The sequence below is a fragment of the Sipha flava genome, unplaced genomic scaffold, assembly GCF_003268045.1.
Source record: "Sipha flava isolate LNK unplaced genomic scaffold, YSA_version1 197_pilon_pilon, whole genome shotgun sequence".
Lineage (NCBI taxonomy): Eukaryota > Metazoa > Arthropoda > Insecta > Hemiptera > Aphididae > Sipha > Sipha flava.
In genome coordinates, this window is record NW_020272774.1 from 1,016,344 (window position 1) to 1,041,863 (window position 25,520).

Genomic DNA, 25,520 nt, shown 5'->3' on the forward strand with positions numbered 1-25,520 from the left:
CGCGCGTTAACACGGGCGGCGGTGGCGCAGGAGGCAAAAAATAACAGATTCGGTGGTGGTGAACGGCGGCGGCGGCGGCGGCGAAACCGTCAAACGAAGCCGACCGCCCCCACCTGCCAGCTACCGACGATCGGATGCAAAACAGCTTCGGCCACGCGCGCACGCGCAATAACCGTCCGGGACCTACGGTCGAACGGTGTGTTGGCACCTGACACGCCGAGATCGAAAAAACCCGACCGTCAACACTCGGTCGGTAAACTACTGCACGGTCGACGTTCGTACCCTGATCTGATGGTCGTTGGATTTCGCAATCACCGATCTCTTTCGGATCGGGATCGAGGTGGAAAAAGTTTTATTTTCGTTTTTTTTTTCTCCTGACAACGCTGTGAATGTATAAAAAATTATTTTCTCGAACGTTTTCATCGCCGACCTTTAGATTTTCATTCACTTGCTGCGGCAACGGATTTCATGTCGATCGGTCAACCCCCTCGATCGGTTTTTCCCGTCCGGTAGGTTTATTCTTGAGTTCAGCAACGTTGTTATGATTACAATAATGTGCTTTTATTTATAAGACGTCATAGCAGGATTTCGAATGAAGGAGTTGGTAACGCATCAATTGGGTATTCGTAAGATTGTTGCGAATGTCCGTCGATATAGTTATCTGGCGAAATCCCTATGAGCTGGACCATCTCTACACTAGGTACTATAGATTTTCCTGTGTATCATAAGTCTTTTACGGAACCCCGAGAGCTCGCCAATACTGTAAAACGTATGGTTTATTTCAGTCAAATGTTAACACCCGATCGTTGGACCGCAACGTTCAACAATGATGGTGCGAATGATATGTGGACACGATATACAAGGACATACTTGATGTTACCAAGAGGTACTCGCGCTTAGATGATGATAAGTCAGCTAATGTTACACTAGTCATGATTGACCTTTAGTATCGTCTTCCCTTGTCGCAAAATATTGCATTCGACATTCGGACCGATTTGTCTGAAACGGAGGAATTTTAGGTTCGCATAAACTAACCGTAATCAGACGGTCGAGAGCATAGTAGTACAGGATAGAGATCTACTAAATTTTCTTAATCTGCCGACCATTCGAAACCATCAACACGTTCCATCGAATCACTATGCATCTGTATTGTAAAACGTCGGTACTAATGTGCACTGTACCCGGTGTAGGATATACTTACGATTTAATAATCGTACGATACGAGAGCATAAATAAAACTGGCGTGCAAAATTTAACTGTAAATTATGCACTGTATAATCTGTAAGGACTACGGATAAACTATTATTCGCTCATAAGCTACGTTTTAAGTAAAAATACTAACGTGACCACAAAATTTCAGGTCGCAGGGGAAATACAGTTCGGGTGCACGAACCATTATATAAAAAAAAAAAAAAAAACACTAGTGTTTGTTGGTTGTGAACGATCGTCCCTCCTTCGATATATGTTACCGCTGGCTGTAATGAAAGCTCTTCACGTATATTTCATACATTTCACACTGTTATTTCGTAGGGAATAACGAGAGAAGACCGATTGGAGAGTAGAGACTACTGTCGAACGAAGCACGTCGGATATAAGAAACGAAAACGATATTTGAGTATTTGCCCTCGGATCCCTTCTATATCCACGATTGAATACGTGTTAGTTCAACGGGTATACCAATGGTAATATTCAGGACTATGACGCTCGGTACGGTAGTTTAAATAACTTGATTTTCCCGTAAATTTGTATTCCACATCTAATTTTATTGAGAAATCGTCAATCCGACGTCATTGTACTTTTTGACATCTCTAGCGTATTTTAAAAATAAATAAATTTCAAAAATCATACAGACCTAAATGTGCAATAGAATACGAAAAGGTACGAAAATATTAATGGTTTCATATATCGTGTACGAAGAAAAAATAACATTGAAAAATGTAAATTTCGCGTAAGAAACAACTAAATAATATTTAGTTGTTACTTACGCGTATATATTATAATCGTTTTTGCAATGGGCTTACCCGGTAATTGAATATTGAAGGAATGTTCATTATTTCAAGCCGATGAGTGAACCGTTCGAGTACTTAGGCCCACCTCTGGCGTTCAGTGGTATAATGTACATACTATGTCATCGAACACAATAATAATGATGTTAGATGGCGTAGATGTAAGTACACACGTGTCGCGTGTTTTGGCATTATGTATAATATTATTACGTATAATTAAAAAAAAAACAGAGACTTAACAACCGTTCAAAAGTCAAAACTAATTTATAAAACACTGATTTAATTGATTTGATCAAAATTTAAAATCTGTCATCTCCTGTACCCCCGGAATAAACGGAATACACATACATCTCACGTATTATCGTTATACCTAAATCTGTTTTCGTGAAATATAACAAGAAATTTGAACCGTATCAGTGTCGGCGTTTTTGCTCATTCGTCGTGATGCACGTGCATATTATGTGCCGTTGTACATATATACTCGTATATATATGTATATTATATACCATCCAACGCGATATCATCACTATAATACAACGTTAGCTACTGGTCAGGCCCGTCGTCGCGGACCGGTTTCCGAAAGCGAGGTGTGAGCTGCCGCCGGTCGAACGGAACTCGTCGTCATCATCCCTCGGGACGATCCGGGTCGAGGAACCGATCGATTTTTTTTATTTTCGACACGAGAAGTCGAGTGAAAAACAATTAAATCGAAACCACTCGACGATAATAATGTTAATTAATCGAAAAAATCCGAGGTAAACGCATTGTGTTGTCGGTGACGGGCGCACGAGAATTCGGATTTGGAATCCGTGCGGTCGCGTCGACAGCGGTGCGCAGAGGACAGAGAGAGTACGGGAGCGAGCGAGAGAGAGTGGTGGTGACGACGACGGACACGACCTGCTACCGCGTGACGATGTCAAAATAATGTTTATCGTTACAAAATGTACTCGCTGTATCGCGCGATTCCCGGGAACACGCGCGAGGAAATCGGTGACCGGCAGCAGCGTAACTTTCACAAACCGAACCGATACGATTGTGTAACACCGCGTATCGACGGTGGCAGTAACATGTCCGCGTGCACCTACCCGTGTGCGAACACGATCGATTTTTACCGTCGGTAACGTCTGGACGTGTTGGTGACCGTACACCGGAGGGCTGCAACGTCCTAACCCTTGTCGAGCGCATTTTGTCACCATACCGATTTCGAAGATCCAAGCCATCGCTGCTCAAGCGTTTTACTAGTGTTCGTGATTTCCGAAACAGTCGAAGAAGAGCCATCACCTCACTACCCGTCCGCGTAACAAATACACTATTATCGCGGTTCTATCAATAACAACTTTGACGTTTTGTGTCACTTCGAGGGTGAATAATACATATTACGCGTATTACGTGTATTGTTTCGAAAACGATGCATTTCCAAGTATGAAAAATATTAACAAAATTTATTTTTCATATAAAATCGTGTAAGCGGTTTACCGACCGTTGCGACTCCCAGGTTGAGAAATTATTATAATATCATAAAACTATACGTATCGAGCGTATTTGTACGATTAAAAAAAAAAAAAAAAAAAAAGGCAACTCGTGTGCTTGCCATTACAACACGTCTGAGAAAATGTTTTCCTTACAATTCGCGAACGTCGTGAAAATATATAGTTTTATTTTATTTACAAACGACTAACGGCAATTTTAGGTTCGGAATTAATAATGTTTAATAAGTTAAATAAGAAAAAAAAATGATCGATTAAATATAAATATTAAAGTTTTTCAGTTTATGATAAGTTAAAGTTATAAATATGTATGTTATACGTCATGGTGAAAGTGAAACAAACGAGAAAAGACAACTCGATAGAAATGGTATTGTACATACCTAATAATAAAAATAATTTATCTTTATTTTATTATTAAAATCAAAATTATTATTTGATTACGAAGTGACCATGTCAATAAGAGTGGATAGACACTTGTAAACGAGAGAGGGGATGATTTCTGGAGAAATGAAAATGGATACGAAGGATTATAATGTTGTAAATGATATAATATGATGCGAGTTCTTCATCAACATATTATTTTTGTATTTACTCGCGAGTTCTTTGCGTGCAGCGAACGTTCTCCTACGCGAACAACAGAACGTGAGTCGCACCGCGTCGTATGTTTTACAAACGTCATCGGTTTCCAATGACGTTATTCAGATTAATTCTACGGTCGAACTACGTCACATGTCTGCCGTGCTTCTTCGAAGATTTACAAACTCATAACAGTATATGTGTCGTGTACATAATATAACTATGCGAAGTGATTTTGTTGTAAGTATACTATGCGGACGAGTGTCTGCATATGGTCATTTTTTTGATTTAGATGGTGATTGAAAGGGTTATGAATATTAACGAAAAACTGAAACGCTCACATTTATATTTTTTACAGAATTTGAAATTAAAATTATTTAAATTAATTGATACCATCTTAGTATACCGTCAATAATTACTTAGTATAATAATAGTAATAGTAATACAATAATTGTCTGATAAAATAATGCCTAAATTAGATCCTGTAAAACGAATCACATTTAATATTTCTCTGTGACGTGAGAGTGTAACTTAGTAGTATATCCTTCAATTTTCAAAATAATGTTTATAGTATACGGCGTATAGGTAGTATACCCTATGGCAGAGATTCTTAAACTGTTATAAACACTGTACCTCTTTTTACCAATAAACTTTTTATGTACCCCTTCTTAGTTAGTAAACTAAAATATATATAAAAAATTTAGAAACACACATAATGCAAAATAAAAAATAAAAAGATTATTACAATGGTTATTTTTACTGATTATATGTATAAATAGTACGGATTATGGTGGAGGGGGTATGGCCCATTCCCCTATAGCTACGACATTGCATAGTTTAGTAAAAAATGCTACAACCGACAGTATATACTTTTATAATGATAACTAACAAACACATCTATTACATTTTATTAAATTGGATTATTAATTATGACATTTGGATGTTTACCACCTTAATTAAATAATAAATTTATAAAATTAAAAGAATAATAATAATGAAATATAAATAGGTGTTTTTGTAAAACGAGAATAGTCATATAAAAAGCTTATAGCATCGTTGAACGTAGGACAAATCAAACAAATGTTGGACAGTCTTGTCCAATGTAGTACGATTGATTTAGCGCTTTTAAAAAACATTTCAACTCCATTTCGTTGTTATAAATTGTCCGCAGTCACGTTATGTAGACTTTGGACAAAATTTACTGTTTAAAGCTGCAGTTACGCATTTTTTATTTTTCCTTTTGCATCGCACACGCGACCAAATTATAATAATACCTTTCTAAGATGAAACCGCTTGGGTTTTTTCCGGTTTAACGGGGTTTTTGTTTTGACGAGGTTAAAAAAAAATAAAGATGATTTATTTTTTTTGCTTCAATATGTATTATGTATGTATATGTTATTATGTAATATATAATATATATATGTTATTATGTATGTATATTTTTGTAAATATGTAAGTATAACTTGCATAAAGTAGAATTAGATAATTAGAAAAAATGGATGTACAATTTATATTTTTTGGAAAAAATTAGTGATTGATTTTGTTTTTTTTATTTTATAAAACGTCGCATTCTACACACTCTTAGGCTCTTATTATCAAATCCAAATGCTGTTAGCCACTGTTTGATACTGTAAAGGAGAATTTTTGTAGTTCCTCGAGGTAGGAAATAGCAATTTTATAGTATTTGATGAGATTTTTTGGTTCTTCATAGTGCAATAATAAATATAATAAATAAATCAGGTAAAAAACCTTACATTATCGAATCAATAGCATAGTTATTGAAATATTAAAAGCCAAAAACCTAATTAGTAAGTTTTTTTTAATAATTAATTTTGAATGAATCATAAATTTAGCTAATAGGTTTTAAGAATATTTGGAAATAAAAAAACCTTGGCATGAATTAATAATTGATTGGAAAACGTTCTTCGCGTAGCTGAAAAGTATTTCATAATCAACAAAAGAACAGAAACGACGAGCAAATGTAGCAAACATGCGAAACGCTGTTTACCGCGACTTATGGAATTAAAAATTAATTTCATCGTCATGTAGGAAAAAGCGGTGGTGATTGAAATTATTTTGTCGACGATTTCGTTATCGAATGGCAAGACGTAACTAGTAAATGTTGGCCGGATAAAAATTCCGAGGACGGTCGTCACGGCGATAACTTTGTTTACGTTACCTCGGCCACGAAAAACGCTTTGCAAACAAACGCGCGAACACGGTGTCACTATCGCACGGTCGGCAAGAGGAGCAGAAGACGTACACTCGAAGACTGAATACGTACGCGCGGAAACGTCCAAATGAACGCTTATCACGTGCGAAAAATGATGCGAGCGGTGCAAAACGGGTTGCTGGACAAGGGCAACCCGACGACCAAGGTGTTCGAATGGGCGGAGAAACGGTGCGGCGTGCGGCGGACGAAGATTTTCGTGTGGCTGGTGATGGCCGTCGTGATGTACCTGTCCACGTCGGGCCCGGGCACCGTGCTGCTCGGCAACCTGGTCGGTTTCCTGTACCCCGCGTGCATGACCGTCATCGCTCTGGTCCGTTCGTCGGGCGGCGGCCCGGAGCCCGAGCCATCCTACTCCGCCGAGCAACAACTACAGCGCGACCGGCTGCGGCACCGCCGGGCGGTCCGGTTGTTCGTGTACTGGTTGGTGTTCGCGGCCGCGTTGGTAGCGCACCAGCTGTTCGGCGGCCTGCTGCGCCTGGTGCCGTTGTACGAGCTGATCCGGGCCACCGTTTTCGTCTGGTGTTACGCGCCGGCATCGATCAACGGCTCCGATTTCGTGTACAAGCTAGTCGTGCGCCGCTACCTAGTCGCCCATCGCCACGTCGTCGGTTCCAGGCCGAAATCGACGAAACGATTGACCGCGAATCGATAATAATACCGGATTCTAAAATAAGCGATCGTGTCGTAATAGCGAAACTGCAGTTTTTCATAATTTTTATTTCGAGTGCTATACGTTTTAATTGATAATTAGTACTTAATAGTATTCTCAATAGTATAAAAATTTAACAGGAAGCCACACCGCCGTATGAAAATGTATCGATTTAATAAAGGAAATTCGAAATTTAGAAGAATTAAAACGAGAACAGTATAATGCTATAGAACAACCAGGTTAGTACAAAGTATGAAAAGTAGTAAAAAATACAAAAACTGTGCTAAAAGATTTCATTCGTTAATTACAAATTATTATACTAATGATAGTAAGAACATTTGTAAATGATATAGCGTATAATTTTACACTAAATACCTAATTGTTTTTTCAAAATTATTATCACTAAATCGTATATTTTCACTCTTCTTTAAAATTCGCCGTTTTTACACTCGCAATTTTGACATTCGCTCTTATTTTTTTCGCTATTTTGGCCGGATACCAATAAAAAAACCTTTGCCATCGAGGTGAATAAGAAAGAAATTACTTTGACCATTGATAGACTTAAACCAGCCTATATAATACTTGACGACTTTCCTAAGGAAACCGTGAAGAATGCTCCAGGATCTGCTCTCGACCCCATTCCAGAAGAAAATCAAAGGACATGTTCCGGCAGAAGAGTTCATTTTCCAGACCCTTTTCAAGCAGGCCCAGTTGGACTCCGTCATTGGTAGGAAAGTAATGTAGCGAAGACGATAACATGCGATAAGCATTCTCGAATTTTTTCGTATGATTAAACACTCATCGAGAACATTCGAGAATCAATACCAAATTAATACCTAAATTTTACCGTTCAAAATTATCAAGAATGATTGAAAACACTCGTGAATGTTATCGTCTCCCTATATACAACGGTAGACTAGCAGTCGTGACCCAGTTAATCTTATCTACTACACCACGCGTGATAGTTGCCGTATGATTGTTTTGTTCTTATAATCTAGTGTGTGTACGATATTCATATTTTCATCACACGTATTTTATTTGTATTTGATGTCTGCATATAAAATAAGTAAGAATAACAACATGTAATGGAAATTTGAATACCGTACACATACTAGATTACAAGAACAAAACAATCATTTTAATTTCAATTTCAATTTTTTATACGGAAACTATCACGCGCAGCGAAGGTAAAATTGACTGGGTCACAATAACGTCTATCGGTATATATATATTTAGGGAGATGATAACTTTCACGAGTGTTTTCAATCATTCTTGATAAATTTGAACGATAAAATGTAAATAATTATTTTGGTATTGATTCTCGAATGTTCTCGTTAAGTTTGATCGTACGAGAAGATTCGACAAAACCTGTCGCATGTTATCGTCGTCGCTACATTATAATTCGTAACCAAAATTATAAGAGAATAATAATTTACATAATTTAACTTATATGGTAGTTGTTTAACTATTAAATTATCTAAAAACTTAAAATTGTAATTATACTACCATGACATAATTTGACCATATTTTAATCATAGATTTTTGTTCGTACTTTTTAAATCCGACTATCACAGGCTTGTAATCAGTTACCCAACTTGTCATGAAGTGAAAAGTGTAAAGAAAAATCGAAAATCTTAATTTTTTTTTAATTAGTTTTATTTCAGAATCTGTAAATATATTATTTTTAAAATAAGTACAAGTGCTGTATAGGTAGAAATAGAATAAAAATAAAATAAAATAAAAAGGGACTGATGACTTGAGCGAAGAATCCATCCAGCAATGGAACTTCTTGACATTGTAAACGGGTTTTATTCAATCAAGAGATCCCGACACTATTTGCATCTTAAACGTCTTCTGGGGTCACCTGGGATCGCAGGTGATATAAGTTTGAGATTAGAGGATTGCGATGGTTGGAGAGATTTAAGTGGAATCGTTTATATAGAGTTTTGGCTACGTGTTGTACTGTTCAAATGGAGAGGTCATTATGGAGTGTATCGTTTGAGATATTAAAGGGGGCTTTGGTAATTTTTCGAAGGCATTTAGATTGGAATGTTTGAATTTGCTTTATATTTGATGGTTTGGCGGAATCTCAAAGTTGTATACCATATGCCCATATGGGTTTCAGTAATGTTTTATATAGAAGTATTTTGTTGCTCAGATTGATGTGTTTAGAAGATAGGAAGAGACGTAGTTGACGGAATCGTTTATTCAGTGCCATACGTTTGGTATGGATGTGGTGGGCTCAGGTCAGTCGACGGTTCAGGTGGAGGCCGAGATATCGGACATTTTATGTGGGTGGGATAAATAGGTTATTGAGGGTTTTGCTAGGGCAGTTTCTTGGTCTTAAGATGAAAATGCAGTGGACGGATTTTGACACGTTTATATTGATTCCCCAATCTTTATACCAGGTTTGGAGTAGATTTAAGTAGAATTGAATGAGGTTGGAGGCTATTTCAGATTCTGAGTTAAGCGCCATAATGGCTTTATCATCGGCAAAATTACCTGTAATCGTATGGTTAGTTTTGGGTTGGTCGGAGGTGTATAGATTGAATAAAAATGGAGCTGCTACAGCACCTTGGAGAACTTCAGCATATATGGGATTTATTTCAGATAAGGCTGAACCAGAACGTACAACAAAGTGTCTGTCTGAAAGATGGATTTCAGTTTGAAAAGGAGGCCTTAGTGTCATACTTTATCAAAGGCCTGTGCCATGTCTAAAAATGCAGTAGTGCATATTAGTTTTTTTCTAGAGAGTATGAGATCTTGTCTACTGGACGGTGGACTTGGTGTATGGTGCTGTGATTTTTATGGAAGCCAAATTGATTGTTTGAAGTATTTGATTCAATAACTGGGATAATACGTTGTAGAATAAGTTTTTTAAACATTTTTGAGAAGAGTAGGAGTAGGCTAATAGGTCTGTAGGAACTAGGAATATCGGGAGGTTTATTTGGTTTATGTATCATCACTATTATAGAGAATTTCCATAGGGTAGGGAAACAAATTAATCTTATCGTGGAGTTGCAGATATGAGTTAATAAAAGTATGGCTTTTTAGGTAATTGAGAGATTACTTCAGCGGTTATTTGGTCAAAGCCTGGGTTTATTTTTTCGAGCAGATTTTTTCTATAGTATATTTGACTTATCTTGACCGTATGTGTTTGGGGGGGAGGGAGGAGATTCATTGGTATGAACAGAGTAAAAAGTGATTTACTTTGTTGATTTGACTGGTGGAGAGAATGTCGGTGTGTGGTTTGAATGTCAAGTGCAGGTGACGGAATATATTGGACTTTTCTAAGTTGTTTATTACCCATGTTCCATTTGCTTTTCTCAAAGGTGGAACTGCAGGTTGACTACGGATTATTTTCCTGGTAGTTTGTCAGAGTGGAAGAGAGAGCTACTAGATATTTTGCGAAGTTTTCATATCTAATTTGGGCCAGGTGTCTGTTGAGTTTATTAGTGAGATTGTTAAAAATACGTCAATCTGATAGGCATCTTGTTCTCTGCCAAGTGACTCGAGCTTTTCGTTTTTCCGCAATTAGCAATCTAGTATAGTGGGAGAGGTTTTTGGTAGTGTTTTTGGGGGTGAAGGGGATGAACAAGATTATGCCTTTTCTTGTATGGATCTGTGAGGAAATTAACTGCTTCGTCAATATCAATGGGAGATTTTAGATTTATGTTGAGGATTATTTTGTTTTCGAGGGATTATATGAAGGTTGTCCAACATTATTATAGAATACCACGAAATAACGTTTCTAATTATATTACGCTAGATCGGTTCATTATCTTGACGCGGCGTGATAGCGGTACGGAATGTTCTCGCACGCACTTGTACGCACATTTCAAAACGTTTTATTGAGATTGCGAAAAAATGTTTATTTTTCACTCTAATATACGATTCTAATTCAAACAATATGTCGCAACGATTATCTCGATTTATATTCTGAAAAAAAACATTCTTTTTTCCACAACATGTACGAGGGATCGATCGAGGTATATTTTAAAAATTGTATTTAGTTAATTAAATATTTAAGTTTGAAATTCTGTATTGTTTTGAATTTTCAACAATATTTATTGCAATTAAAATTACAAAAATTAAAAATGTGGCTCAATCGTTCCCTTGAACATATTACGGAAAATTCATATGTTTTTTCAGAATGAAAATCGTGATGATTGTCGACACGTAGCGTTGGAATTAGAAACGGTAGTTTTTGTTAAAAAAGACGTGATGGTGAGGCCCCTTAAAAAAAAAAGTAACAACAATTAAAAATTGTGTGATCGCGTAATTGCATTACGGTCATTCCGTAGCGTGATATAAGATGATTCATACGAGTATACGTATGTGACATGCATAATAATAATATAAAAATTGTCGATTTACTTTTGCTCATTATTGCATAAGTTGTTACGTGTATAAAAAAATTAAAAAATCACAACTGATGTAAAAAATATTGTTATAAAACTATAGATAACATATTATTTCCTTATATCAAATCGAGTACACAATGATGATAATTAGTTTAAAAATAAGAAATTATAAAAAATAATAACAAAAATGAAATCATGACGTCCATGCTTAACAACAAGAGATAATTGCATTATTTTGTATATCGCCGTACAATAGGTATCAGTTTTTAATATTATGTACATACACCGTAGTATATTAATCATAAAGCGAGAATAAGAAAAACAAACATATTTTTATAGAAGCGCACACGTATATGGATGTAAAATTATACGTCGCACAAATAAAAACAAATGCCAATTCACGTATGAGAATCCACGAAACAGCGCGATAAATGTGCAGTCCAAACTGGCGATATGTGAATGTATACGGAAAAAAATTTAATTAAAAAATACGTGTCTAGGCTACCACCCGGTTTGTGTGAAGTTTTCGCGCGTTTTATTGAACAAATTTAAAATGTGTGTAAGTATATTATCATGCTCGTGCGTGCGATGTGTTCAATCGATAGACAGCTGTTTGAAGGATCCTTCCATTCCGAACAGATCGTCTTGCGTCTTGGGCTTTCCAGGACGCCTGGACTCGTCAGCTTTGATCTTTTCCTGTTCCTGGAACCAATCCTTGTAAGTGACCATTTTCTCGTACCACTGGCCTGCACGTGAAAAAACATACGGTATTATAATAACAATATGATGTATTCGATTGCGGTAGCACTACAGCGTACAACCATCCCCCCCACTTACGGTTAATTTCGGCTATAGGTCCAGCTTTGCCTCCGTACTCTTCCGGAAGCATATCTTTAGGAACAAATTCGTTTAACGAATCCATCGATGAATGCACGTGGATCTACGCAAAAGAAAAATACATTTAATACACGGTCGATCGAACGCGAATGGTGTGAGTACAGTTACATGCTAAGTAATAAATCTAATCCAATAACGGTTAAATTATTGTCTGTAAACGTCGTATTGTATCGAACACACTTACCCTGTTACGAATTTTCTCTTTAAGGAAAGGTTTCACGAAGTTGATTATGGTGTCGACGAGTGGCGACACGTTAATGACGTGAACTTCCTTCAATTTTACCGGGTACGCTTCCTAAAATAAAATAACAACTCGATTATGTGTCGTATGGTCTAGAGTAGTAAGAAAAAAAATCATACGATCAAAATTGTAAAAACTAACTGAACAATTTAATATTAGATTCAATACGTAGGTAATCCATATCAATAATATATAATCAAATGTGTTCGTTTTTTCGGGTTGTTAAATTGTTTTGCCAGAAGTCAACGTTAATCAATAATTACTATTCGATTGTTTCGACGTAGTCACGACTCGCATACAAAATATATTATAAATTAACACACGGATATTTATTAAATAAACACATATGAAGAAAAATTGTTCATAAAAAATTTAACAATACCGGCTTGTATTGTAAAACCATACTAATTTGAGTGTTTTTGTCGTTAATTAAATCCGTTAAATTAACCGTTAGTTAATACGTCGAAAAAAGTAAACTAAAATATTGTTGTAAGCAAATAAACGAGAACGTGAAAAGTTTAGAGATGCTATTATTAATTATTACTATTGGTATTCGAGAAATAAGATACGGTCTTATTAATTATAGAGGCTATTTCAAAGCCGTAATTAGTATATATTATGATACCACGAAAATACAAAACCAAACTACAAGTATGACACGAATTCTTAATGTGTTGTTATCGATGAAATGCGTTCAATCGGAACTAAAAATTATATTCATTAATTGTACGTTAATTGTAACTGAAAAATTATTTAAAAATTTCATTTTGAAATATTAAAACTTTTCACAAAGTCACGCTGTCTAATACTCTAATTAATAACAATAAAAAAATGGAATTAACAATCTCCCTTTATTTCCAGAAACTGCGATGATAATTTCACAGTTTAAACCGTTACTAAATTTTAGTTTTGGAACATTTTGAACCCTTTCTTTTGAATAATTTCAAATTAAAAAACCACACACACATACACATATTTTGTTATCTGTAAACTTTTTAATACTTCGATAATTTGTTATTTCTCGAAATAATTTTCGTCGTTTTAATATCACTAACTTTACTGGCTCGATCGGTGTAACTGTTCAAAAAATATTGAGGCGGGACGTGCAATCAAAATACATTAAAAATCTATATCGCATTGCTCAATGTGTACGGCTGTTGAAGTTTCTAATGAAAACATGACATGTATTTTAACAATATAAAGACGATGTTAAGATGTGACTTTAACTACCTCTCCTCCCTGAAAAAATTTAATAACAATCGTTGTAGACCGCATGATACCGAAGTGTAGAAGATACACGTGGACAAATTCTTGGTCTGCAGTGTCGAAGAATAGAAAAAAATGACTACTATTAAAAACTGACCACCTTTATACTTCCGGTATCACAGCGAGGCGTTTAGTTTATTTTTAAATTTTTTCACTCTCGAAATTTCATTCTTTTATAATCGGACGTTCATTTTGAACACTTGAAACGAAGTATGGGTTAGGAATTAAATTTAGAAAAATAAAAAGACACTTCTCCAGGGTCGAATTCGATTCGTAAAAGTTATCACCTCATGTTACCAACATAAATGTATAACTTCAATAGAACCACCGACGAAAATATCGTTCGAAGGTCGAGCCAATTCGCTAGCCAATGCGAAATGTAAATTTTCGGGAACGAAAAATCGATAAGTATTTTTGAGTTACGCGCTCGGCTTAATGATGTGCACAACGCACCTGTACGCAAATGAGGAACTTTTTGATCAAGGACGGCGTGAACTTGGCAAAGTGATTGGCGAAGTTTTGAGGAGTTGCCACGCTGGCGTCCAAAATATACACGTCTCCGGCCACGCCGACGTTCTCCTCCTTCAACCTTATGTCACCGATCATTAGCACTACTTTCATGCCGTCTGCCACGGTCGCGGCGATGTGCTCCAAATCCACACCGCGCATCATGACCACACGGCGGCCGCTCGGTGTCAGACCTGGAAGTGGCGGCACGTTCCTGTGAAATATAATATTGATAATATTAATAATGTACGCCTGCCGCGACATGTTTAGAATTTTCAGGAATGAGAAGAATATGTGCTTACTAGACGCTCAATTAAATGGAGAGTAGTTGTTAAATAAGAGTCTATCTACATGGTTTTAATTACAACTCGAGTTCAATCAAGGATTAAGTGGAATAAGGATTTAGTATTTTTACTTCCATCATACTCTTTTAAGAGTCTTAAACTTTCATAAAATACAAGATTATGGTTGAAAAATATGTGAAGAACAAAAAGGAACAACAAGGGAATCTAAACCCTCCTAATTCACCCATCCCCTCCGTAAATCACTGCCGTACGCGCAACCGATACGATAACAGTTTCCGGTCGATCTGGAAAGATCGGGAATAATGCACAGAGTTCGTACGCCGAAAAATGAACGTTGGTTTAGAGGGGAAAGGGGGAACGATGATAGTATTATTATAATGTTCATAGTTAAAGTGAGTTACACAACCGAGCGCAGTATTATGTTTATTATTATTATTATTATTATTATTATTATTATATGTATATTAAGAATGGAAATCCAAAACGACGGTGGACAGGTAGGTTGTTGTTTAGAAACAAAATAGATAATCGAACTTCGGTCTAATAGAGGCGTTATGTAAATAACTATTATCGTACATTATGATGTAATGTAATCAGATGGTTGACACGGTTGACGATTTTAAACACAGAAAGTGTTTAATACATGAATAGGAGTTGAAAACAATTTCCACGAACGAGACTAACGCTTATCACGAATATTGAAACGACATGTGAAAATTTACTATGTTACTAAAATCCAACGGACCAAAGCATAGTAAAAAAAAAAATTCATTTAAAATATGAATTTTAATTATCATTTATATACACCAAAATAATAAATTCAACACACACGACAGCACGATACGAATGATATGAAGAAACTGATACAGTTAAATAGTTCGGAACAAACAGCTATGTTTGAAAGCTATACGTAAACATGCATATGACATTTAGACGTTTAAAGTTGTATGATGTAATTTGAAAATATAGTACGGGTTCGATAAAAAAGGCTCGCGGGGGGGCCAGTTGTCCACCCCCAAGCTATAAGAATGTCCGCAACTGGACTGAATATTATGTAAAATATACGTACGCGACTCTCATCACTTCTTTGATTTCCGGCAGCGTTGGGTCCCGGTTGCTGAAAAACTCCGGTACAGCTGCTCTCATCGTGAAGTACATGTCCAACTTCCTCTTAGTCTTTTCCAAAGAGAATTTACATCCCCGCAGGAACGTCATGATGCGAGCGTCATCTGGGAAAACAAATCCAACGATTATATCACATTGTCATCAAATAGTTAGTTATAGTAGGTTTTTTCACCAAAAATTATGGTGTAGATTGACGCGGATAAAAATTCTTTGACATACTGTAAACCCCTGTTGCGTCGGAGCAAACACGGAGTTTTTTTTATAAAATATCCAATTTTAAACCTAAAATCCTCTTTGGATCAATAGCATTTTTTCAGCGTTTTCTGAGAGGAAGGGAAGTGAAAGAACCTTTTAATTTCTAATACGTGTCTTTAACTTCATGGAATCCGATATAAATAAAGTTATTGCAAGTTAAAAAAAAAAAAACATTTTATTTTTACTGAATTAAATTTGGAATCCTGTCTATTACGAGTCACATCATATTAACACTTGTTATATTTTTAATTCGTGTATGAGAAATTCGAGAAACACGTAAGCATTACGTTACTGGAGAAATGAATATTAAGTATAATAATTGCAACAATAATTATTATTACCTATTTTATATTTCACAACTCTCAGACTACATAAACCTGTACGATGTGTGTTGATTAATATTAAAATCATATTATTGTTTTTGCTGTTAATCGTGTTGTTGTTCTCATTAATTATGTAATTGTTGTTATTTTAAACAATTTTAGTTCAATTAAAACCTCTATCATACATAATATATTAGAACAATAGCATTATTATTTGGCTATGCACCTGCTACTTAATGCTATAAAGATCTCAATATTGGAAAGTCTGGAAATCCTAAGTGGTTTTCTATTTGCTTTCGGTTTATATAACTTTTAGCCATCGTAAATGTAGCCTTGACCTAAACTCAAAAAAAAAAACTAAACAAACAATTCTATATAACAAAATATGGCGTTTGATAATAATACTTCAGTGACAGACTAGTATTGTTTAAAAAACTGCAGTTTACCAAAATTAAATACATAATAACTACCTACATACTTTGATGATAACACTTACTAATATTTTAGTCTTCTAACGAACAATTTTATCCACGAGGTACTCATTACATAATTTACCATAAATAACAATTAATAATTCAATGATTTCGTTTCAACCCACTTGAATTGAAAATAAAAATGTAGAACTAAATTACGTGCTTCATACCAAGTTCGAAATTCTACTTAATCCGTTACATATTTGGTGTCACGTAAGTATGAAAGAAATATCTACAAAATGTATTCTAATCAAAATAGTTTTATGTTGTTGTAAAATTTCCGTTGTTCAAGTCGTATTAATCCCGATACATTTTATTTTAGTCATTATTATGACGTAACTAATGTTTTACTGAAACGCATGATCATTACGATCCATTGCATTTATATTTATATAAATCAAAAATATGATTATTGCTAAGTTATTTTATAATAAATAGTCTACTTTCAACGAATGTTCAGGGAGCGATATAATATTATCATTGTTTTCATTCTTATATACGTCCGTGTGAATATATATGGATAAGTACTGCTTCATAAGAAGTGAACACATTACAATATTTAAACCGTGTTAGAATAACGATTAAACATAGACGTTTTTACTATACAATTTGATAAAGGTCATATAAGATAATCATTATATTATGCAAAGGTGTACTAACGGAAAATTGAAAATCGTAATACTAATCGTAACTTTTGGAGTTAACGATTTCGTTATAGTAATATTTTCGTTAGGACTTACCGTGAAACTGAGGTAAGTGCGGTTGCATACGTAACCATTCTTTGATGTGTTCCAGATCCTTGTCCCGAGTGGATACGTCTTCATTCAATTCGGTGCGGATGTGCTGTTGCATCTCCACGGTAGGCTGTACGAGAGTCATCTTGTCGGCTGCAGAAAACCAACGATATTATAATATTGCTTTTCGAGTTTTAATATAATATTGTTAGCATTTAAAACGGTGTACAGCCGCTGTGCAACGTTGTTTGGGTGCGCGTATATATATTCGTAGCGCGCAACGGGATATGAGTGGCTGAAGAGAATGAAAAGAAAATATGTTCGTATAAGAACGGCTTTAAGCAGTGGCTTGATATAACCGCCTATCGAATCGTTTATACGACTTCTAGTGTGTAGTCGAAGAAAGTGAAAGTACACTACGCAGACACATAAGAGTGCGTGAACGCGTGTACTGTGTAGTTGTGTGTTTGTGTGTGTGTGTTTGTGTGTGTGTGGTTATGTGCGCACGACAAAATAATATAATCGTTGCATAACAATATCGAATACGACCGCCGAATGGAAAAGGATTCCTATCCGGACGGTCGCGTTGAGCAACAGTCGCCACTGCTGTTCGGGTGACCTTCGAACGTACCAAATCCGGATGTACAGTTCTCTGTCGGGTAACCTTTTCGTCTGGTCTTCAGTGTTTGTGCGGTTACAAAAAAGTGACAAAGTCAATGTTTGAATGTCGTACAACGATGATATTAACCGACTGACGATGACTCGACGTTGTCCTTCGCACATTGTGGCAGTAATCAACTGATATTTATTTTCTCGCGTAAAAATAGCTTTTATTGAACGCGATTGATTCGAACCTATGTGCTGATTCACGTGTTTACGGGCCACGGCCGGGTCGAAGGACCATCGAGAAATCGAAGAGAGTTTAAGGACGGGTGCATTTGTGCGTGAGTTCAATCGCGTGGTATTCGGTTTGGATCGTTTTGATGGCGGAAATCGTGTCCGTATACTACTTGTGAGTGTTTGATGTGAACGATAAAAAAAATAACGCGAAATAAGAGCCGTGGGAATAATCGTTTCGGTGCGAGGAAAACCAAATCTCTAAAGATTTGCCTATACCAATAAGTATGCGTCGCTTTCTAAGTGCGTTCAAACTTTTGGTCCGCATGTACAGAATGCAGGCGGAAGAGAGATGAGACCCAGTATTATTTTTATCATCACTTATGTACGACGTAATAATCGTAAACCGGAATCAAACGAGCAAAAAACATTGAGTCACATAATACTAACGTACGAGTGTACAGCAATTATTATTGTACACCAAACGGACTAATCCGATCGGTTTTTTTGGAATAAAAATCAACTCGTGTCGTGGGTCTTGGAATTCGTCGTAAAAAAAGACGCGATGTCGATCGAAACAATTACGAGCGTAGTGTACAAACATTCGACAACTGCAGGTGATATACTTCCGCAATAATTAACGTTTAACTTCTTCGATAACTGTTCACCTATAGGACGCGTCTGAATATATCGAAAAATAGAGGGAGTGAGCGAGAGAGAGTAGACGACATTCAGAAAATGATAGTATCAAAATATTATTTTTCCCTCTGTAAAACATTGTTATATTGAGTAACGAAGACGTTATTACATCACACTTGATAATATGATGAAACAATAATACACGTACACGCATTACACTACGTTATTATCTACGTCGAAAGGATCGCGGGTGCGCGTGTATTTTCCAACAAATTAATTTCACGGTACATGATCCCAAAAAACATATAATATTTTTGTAATTTCTTTGTCGACGATATGTTTTGTTTCGATAAAACGTAACGAAACTCGTAACGTTCGATCGTCTGCGCAGACATAATTTTTGTAGAAAACTATGAAAACCATAGTTAACCCGCGTCGGGAGAATGGTCGGAAAAAATAATAATCAACTAACGTGAATACGGTTTTCCAAAGCGAAGCGGTGATATATGCCTATGGAATAACTAAAGAAATGTGGTTCGGTTCAAATTTCGTTTCGAAAAGACTTACGCGCAAATAAAGTTCAAAAATATTAATTGAAAATTAATTAAGTGTTGATGAAATAAAATCAATGTACTAACACAAGAAAAATATTCCCAAACCAAATGACGAAAACTGTGATGATATCACGTACAGGTATAGTCATAGAAACAGTGAATATCGAGATAAGATCAGCAATTAGATTGTCGTCCTCGTCTGATAACAATACAAGTATTATGGTTGCAGAACTCACTTCGTAAGATATGAGGAAATAGTATTTACATATAGTCGACGAGTATGAAAACGTGAAAAAACTATTATGATCACTCTATGAGTCTGATGGTTGAAAAATGAACTCGTGTAGAACCAAAGAATTATGATATTCTTAAAAAATCATAGTCACCCGTAGTGTAATCACGATTGATAATGCGCGGTAGTGGGTGCGGATAAAATAAAACGTTTAGAAAAAAATCCTAAAATTGCATACGCCGCGATCACAAGCAGTACACTCATTATAGGAGGGAGCGAGAAATAGTGAAACAACTGTGTTCTAGCGAATTTTTGTCATAATCGTTATTTAAAACTATGTAAATCGATCGCGTTATCAGATTGGAACGATTAATGCGTGCGCGATTCAGTCGGATTGATTAAGTCCACCGAAATCGATGGAAACGACTTGCTGCCGCGAGACCGGGTCGGGAAACGTGAAGATTGGTTGGCGACGTTGAAACTGACCAGGAGGATACTGCTATAGGGTTTTCGGTGACCGACGGTCAGGTAAAGCGGTGGTTGAGTGGGTACGTTGAAGAACTCCGCGTGGCGAAACACTTACCCGGTTAACGTTTTTCGTCCTTTTTGGCTCCTTGTTTATTTGATTCCGCTGGTCGTTCTACTCGTTCTTCTCCGGCGTTCGTGTCGGGTTCCGGTGCTGGACTGTTGACGGTATGCCGACGCACTCACCACGTGAACGACGCGTCGGCTCGGCGCAATTAACTGCGGTGGACGAGTGGGAAGGGAGCAGGAGACGTGTGGTGGGGTACGAGACGTTGATGTGTGTAATTACTTCACTTTCACTCGCCCCGGAGGCACCGTCGGCGGCGGCGAGCACGTAACGGAATACCGCGGATTCTCCACGTACCCGCTGTGAGCGGATGATGTTCATCGACGGGAATCCGAAAAAACACCGAATCGTCTGTTGGTTTTTTGTGTTGTGCCGGCGGTCGTCCGTTGGCTTCACGAATCGGTCAGGACATTGCGATCCGACCTGGAACGGTTTTCGGTTAGGCCGATAAACGCGTGGCGTTTCGATGCTATCTTACACCCGCAACGAACACTGTCACCGTTTTCCAATTCGGTTGTCGTCGGGGGGATCTAGAGGAGGTTAAGAAGGTCAGCTGACTCGCAGTTAACACTTGTTGACCAAATCGGCCTCTTGAAGAGTTCTTCGATGTTTTTCAGTGTCAACTTTAGGTTGAGAAACTTAACTAAACGAGACTGGGACAAATGCCCTGATTGCCGATTTGTAATCCAGTTTCAGATTCTTGAGATAACCCACGGTTTTCGAACTGCGAATCTCGGTCCAAGGGTGGGGTTTTTTGTTTCCGATTTCGCGCACCTTCGTACTGCCTAGCGATAATATATTATTGTCATCCGTTTGCGTCCCCGTCGCTGTGAGGAACATAAAATGAACGATAACTACGGAGCGAAAGAATCTACCGGAAACATAAAACAACCGTCGTAAACACTGTGATCGCCGAATCGATTACATCAGTTAAGCAATACCGTGTTGCAACGGTTTCGACAACGTTATCGTTAGAAGAGTACATCAGATCGTGTGCAGTTATGTACACATTGTTTTCGTCTGAAAACCAAGATTACGGTGAATAATCATCAAAAATATGTCATGATAACCAACAGACAAAGACGGTTTACAATGTTGCGACGTATAAGGTGCATACGAGTAACTTATATGTGCAACGACTTTTGTGGACTGTATTTAGTCTAAAATAAACACTTTTGTGTGCAGAATCCTTAGCGATAATTTTGCTATCGTCAAATGTCATTGTATTATTTTATTTTTTTGTAAAAAACGCATTTTCCAATTCAAACTGTTACGTTTTATAAAAAACAAAGGTTTAAAAATTATTATTTTTAATTCCTCTAACAGTATTTTATTCGTTTTCATAGTTCACGAGAAAAAACTAATTTTTTCCTCGGAAACGTGCAAATATTTTATACGATTTTCACCTTAACATACCTATAGATAAGTCGTAATAAATAATGTACGACCGAAATTGGCCACTCACGATAAAAATTAATGTACGTGTAATGAATTCGATTAAAAATGTATTGTAACCAAGGCTCAAGATAAAATATAAGAGATTATACAAAATACAAGTGCACGCGCTACTCGACGTATGTTGTATTAACATTCCAAGGTAAATTGGTGAAGCTTCAGCAGTTGTCACTTGGTCATGTGCTAAAAGGAATTTGTGTTTATTTTAAATTAACAAATAAAATATTACGCATGTACGACAGTTAACACGAACCAGGAGAAGTGTATATTTTATTAATTTATTATGTTGAATTGTTCACCGACTGAATGAAAAGTGCCTTATTCGACGCCTATTCCGTTGTCCACGAGTTGTTACGAGTGAAAATAATAATTTAGTAAAATATTAACATCTTTCAATCTTTTAATCCAGGGTCATAATGAAAAATCAAGGTGCTTCCAGTATATTTATATGTATATAGGTATACGTTTTGAACACATAATTTATAGTCGTTTTATTTTTTACTCCATCAGGATTCCCATCGATTTTTTTTTTTTTTTTTTGTACAACGATATCACAATTTCTAATAGATTAATCGTTAAAATTTTAACGTAAATGTTAGGCTTCAACAGCTGTGACCATTATTTTTTTGCATTTCAATACACAGAAACTTTCACGGGCAACTTAATAATTATTAATGTTATATTAATATTTATTTATACCAGTTTACATCTTTTAAATAAGATATATATATATATATATATTAATAACCATTTTATATTGTTGTAGTTTTGAGAAATAAATTATTGAGTAAACCTAATTCCGTGATATTATTCTGCATTCGATTATTTCGTCCAATAAATACTTATTTTATTCATTTACTTATTTTTTATATTTATTTGTTTTTTTAATACGTGTAATCGACTTAATCGATTTCAAACATCTGCAATGTTAATGTTCAAAAAATAACAACTGTAAATAATTAATCAACTGATTTGACCGATCTCTTGCTTAGTTAACCGTTCGAGTGCTATTACATCTTTATAATACGAGAACTGTTTAAAACGTTAGCCGACGTGGTCATAAGTGCACAAAGTGTTCCCGCGGCTTCTTAGGGTTATAGGCAAATTATAATATGACCCCACAGTAACATGTGAATTATGATACACTCAGTTTTACCGAATAAACATGTTAATATTTCGGAAGAAAAGTAAGATTTCTCAAATCGTATGCCAGTCGAAATTTAAAATTTAAACAGGTTCCAGCGTGGCAAATTGGCCGACAATATGCAGATCGGTTAAGCTACTTCTCTGATTTCTTCTACTGATAGTAGGATGGGGTGACCATCCGAGTGCTATCAGCGGTTCGGTGCACTTTTTTTGTTATGGATGCAGGAGCATCCATAACCGTAATTGAACCGAATAGTTGCAAAAATATAACCAGTTAGGATGCGCGGCAATCTCTTGCCAGATACTAGTCGGTTCGACCATTGGTCGCGTTCATATTAAAATTAGGTTAAGTGTTAAATATGCACACTTAAAATCACGCTTTTTAAAACGGCCGCAGTGCAATTAAGATCAAGGGGAGATAGCTAGTGTCGTACGCACTTGATTACGAACATTATCCACATTAAGTAAGCAGTTTAACGGAGGGGAAGGCTTTATAATAATAATTGCAATATTTAATTGTAAATTATATACGTAATTCGTTGCCCACTCCCCCTGCCACTACAAATCTAATTCTTGGATTATGTGTCTAATGATGACCAAAATGATTTATGTTTAACGGCCGGTCGATTTATAATATCAACTTAATCGGATTGATATTCCTAAAATTAATAAAAAAAAAAAAAAAACTATCCGAAAGCCGATACTGAGTGATTGAACGTTTAATATATGCCCCTTAAAACAAATTATGAATCCAGTTCTCAAGTTGAGTTAATGCCGTGGCTCTTATTAAATCAAGTTTACACAAAAAACGTTAATCCGTACAGCGAAAACAAAGATAATTATATTAGTGTATTGTAATTAGTCTACGGTAGTTGATGTTGTGTATGATATGAAAGTAGCTATCGTCTAAAATATTTTTTACTGCCACATAATGGATTCCGATACTACTTAATTATATTATTATTACCCGCGCGCGTGGGCAAATCGACGAGAGGAATGAGTGGGTTCGGTGCGATGTACGTACAAAAGTGTAACGCGTAATATGATTTTACGTTTCGCTTACGCGTCAGTTGTCGTAATAACATAAACTCTTTGTGCGAGTGAAACATATACGTCCACACAATTACCGCATAATTAGGTGCGCGCATTTCCCAAACAGCTAAAACCCACTCGACGCAGGCGAATACGCTAAACGTCGAACGATTCGACTGCAACGCTTTTTTAATTTCCCGTCTCTAAAACGTATTTTAAACGGAAAACTTCTATAATTAAATGTGCAATTACCAAAAGAAATTCTCGACTTGAGCGTAACATTATTTATTATGCTTGTGCGTTGAAACTTAAAAACACATTAACACATCTTAGTATTTAAATTTTCTATTTTGGCTCCGATTTATCAACACTGGCAAATGCGAATATACTACATTAAAAACTCATAATTTGATATTTTCCGATAATCGCTGGTGTAAATTTACTTCCAATAGAGAACGGTAATAAAAGTTAATAACTTTCAAATTACATAAAAAATAATCGTAACTATACGAGTACCAGTAAAATGACAGACGAACCGGACAATATAGCGGGAATACGAGGTGATGCTTTAAAGATGTGTTTTTTGTTATTTTTTATTTGCTGAGTAAATTTAATGAATTATAAACTCAAAACAAATATGGACAAATTGGACACGAGTACAAGAGCAGGGAGTCCTTTCAGTGACTGTTAATAATATAAGCGTGCGCAGATATTAACGGAAGGATAGTCGTACATTAGTACTCTGCATGGTCTGTTATTTTAAGGACTAGACTGGACTTCAAATTTTACCAGGGGACCGAAGTCGGAACGGACCACACTTAAACGTTAATCAAAGACCAAAATTGGACCGTACCGACGGCTTCATATTATTTTTAGACCGGACCGGACCAGTAATTAAATAACATTTAATAAAGTAGACCGTGGACCGGACTATCGGTTCGATCTTAAAACATTTTGAATCGTTTATGGACCGGTCCGTAAGGTTCAGTCTGTATTAGCCTAGACCATATCATATGATGCGTTTAGTATTACACTGGACCGGACTACCCAACTTTATAAATAAATATATACCTAAATTTGGAGGTTTTTTTTTTGTTTTATTTGTTTATATAACAATATCTGTATTTAGATTTTAAGTTCCACGATTGGGACTGGACTAAGACCGACCGGGCTGACTTTCATTTTTTTTTTTTTTTGATACCGGACCGGACTGAAAATAATGCATTTGATCTGAGAACTGGACTAAACTATTCATAAAAAATATTGAACCAAACCAAACCGACGATTCAATAGTTTTTATATGTTAGGACAAGACTGATTAAGACTGGATCATGCAGAGCACTATCATACACAATACATCAACATTTAATAACAAAAACTAATTTGGATGGGGTAACCTCGTTTAACTTAATAATTACATTTTTCCCATGTTCTTACATTTTACCGTTCAAGAACATGTCGGAGTGGTAAAAAATTAATGGTTATTTAATGTCACGATGATATTGAATATATTAACGGTGGGGGGAGGGAAGGTCCACAGAGTAGTCAAATGCCTACCCCGAGTATCCCGTGCGCACGCTTATGGTTAATAG

The 25,520-nt window shown here is 36.1% G+C and overlaps 1 protein-coding gene and 1 long non-coding RNA gene across 2 annotated transcripts; one reads left to right on the forward strand and one right to left on the reverse strand.

Moving 5' to 3' along the window:
• The first annotated feature begins 4,129 nt into the window (after window positions 1-4,129).
• On the forward strand, window positions 4,130-8,354 carry LOC112681834. The gene is made up of 3 exons (XR_003148432.1): window positions 4,130-4,309; window positions 7,092-7,190; window positions 7,551-8,354. It is a non-coding gene; the product is annotated as an uncharacterized LOC112681834 (long non-coding RNA).
• A 3,030-nt stretch (window positions 8,355-11,384) lies between these two features.
• LOC112681817 (alpha-tocopherol transfer protein-like) lies at window positions 11,385-20,416 on the reverse strand. Its single transcript, XM_025552132.1, has 7 exons — window positions 20,287-20,416; window positions 17,448-17,594; window positions 15,601-15,760; window positions 14,173-14,440; window positions 12,397-12,507; window positions 12,153-12,255; window positions 11,385-12,061 (listed from the first exon to the last, which is right to left on the reverse strand). The coding sequence occupies exons 2-7, from the start codon at window positions 17,584-17,586 to the stop codon at window positions 11,910-11,912; spliced, it is 933 nt and encodes a 310-aa protein (XP_025407917.1). The 5' UTR covers window positions 17,587-17,594; window positions 20,287-20,416; the 3' UTR covers window positions 11,385-11,909.
• Between the last annotated feature and the right edge of the window lie 5,104 nt (window positions 20,417-25,520).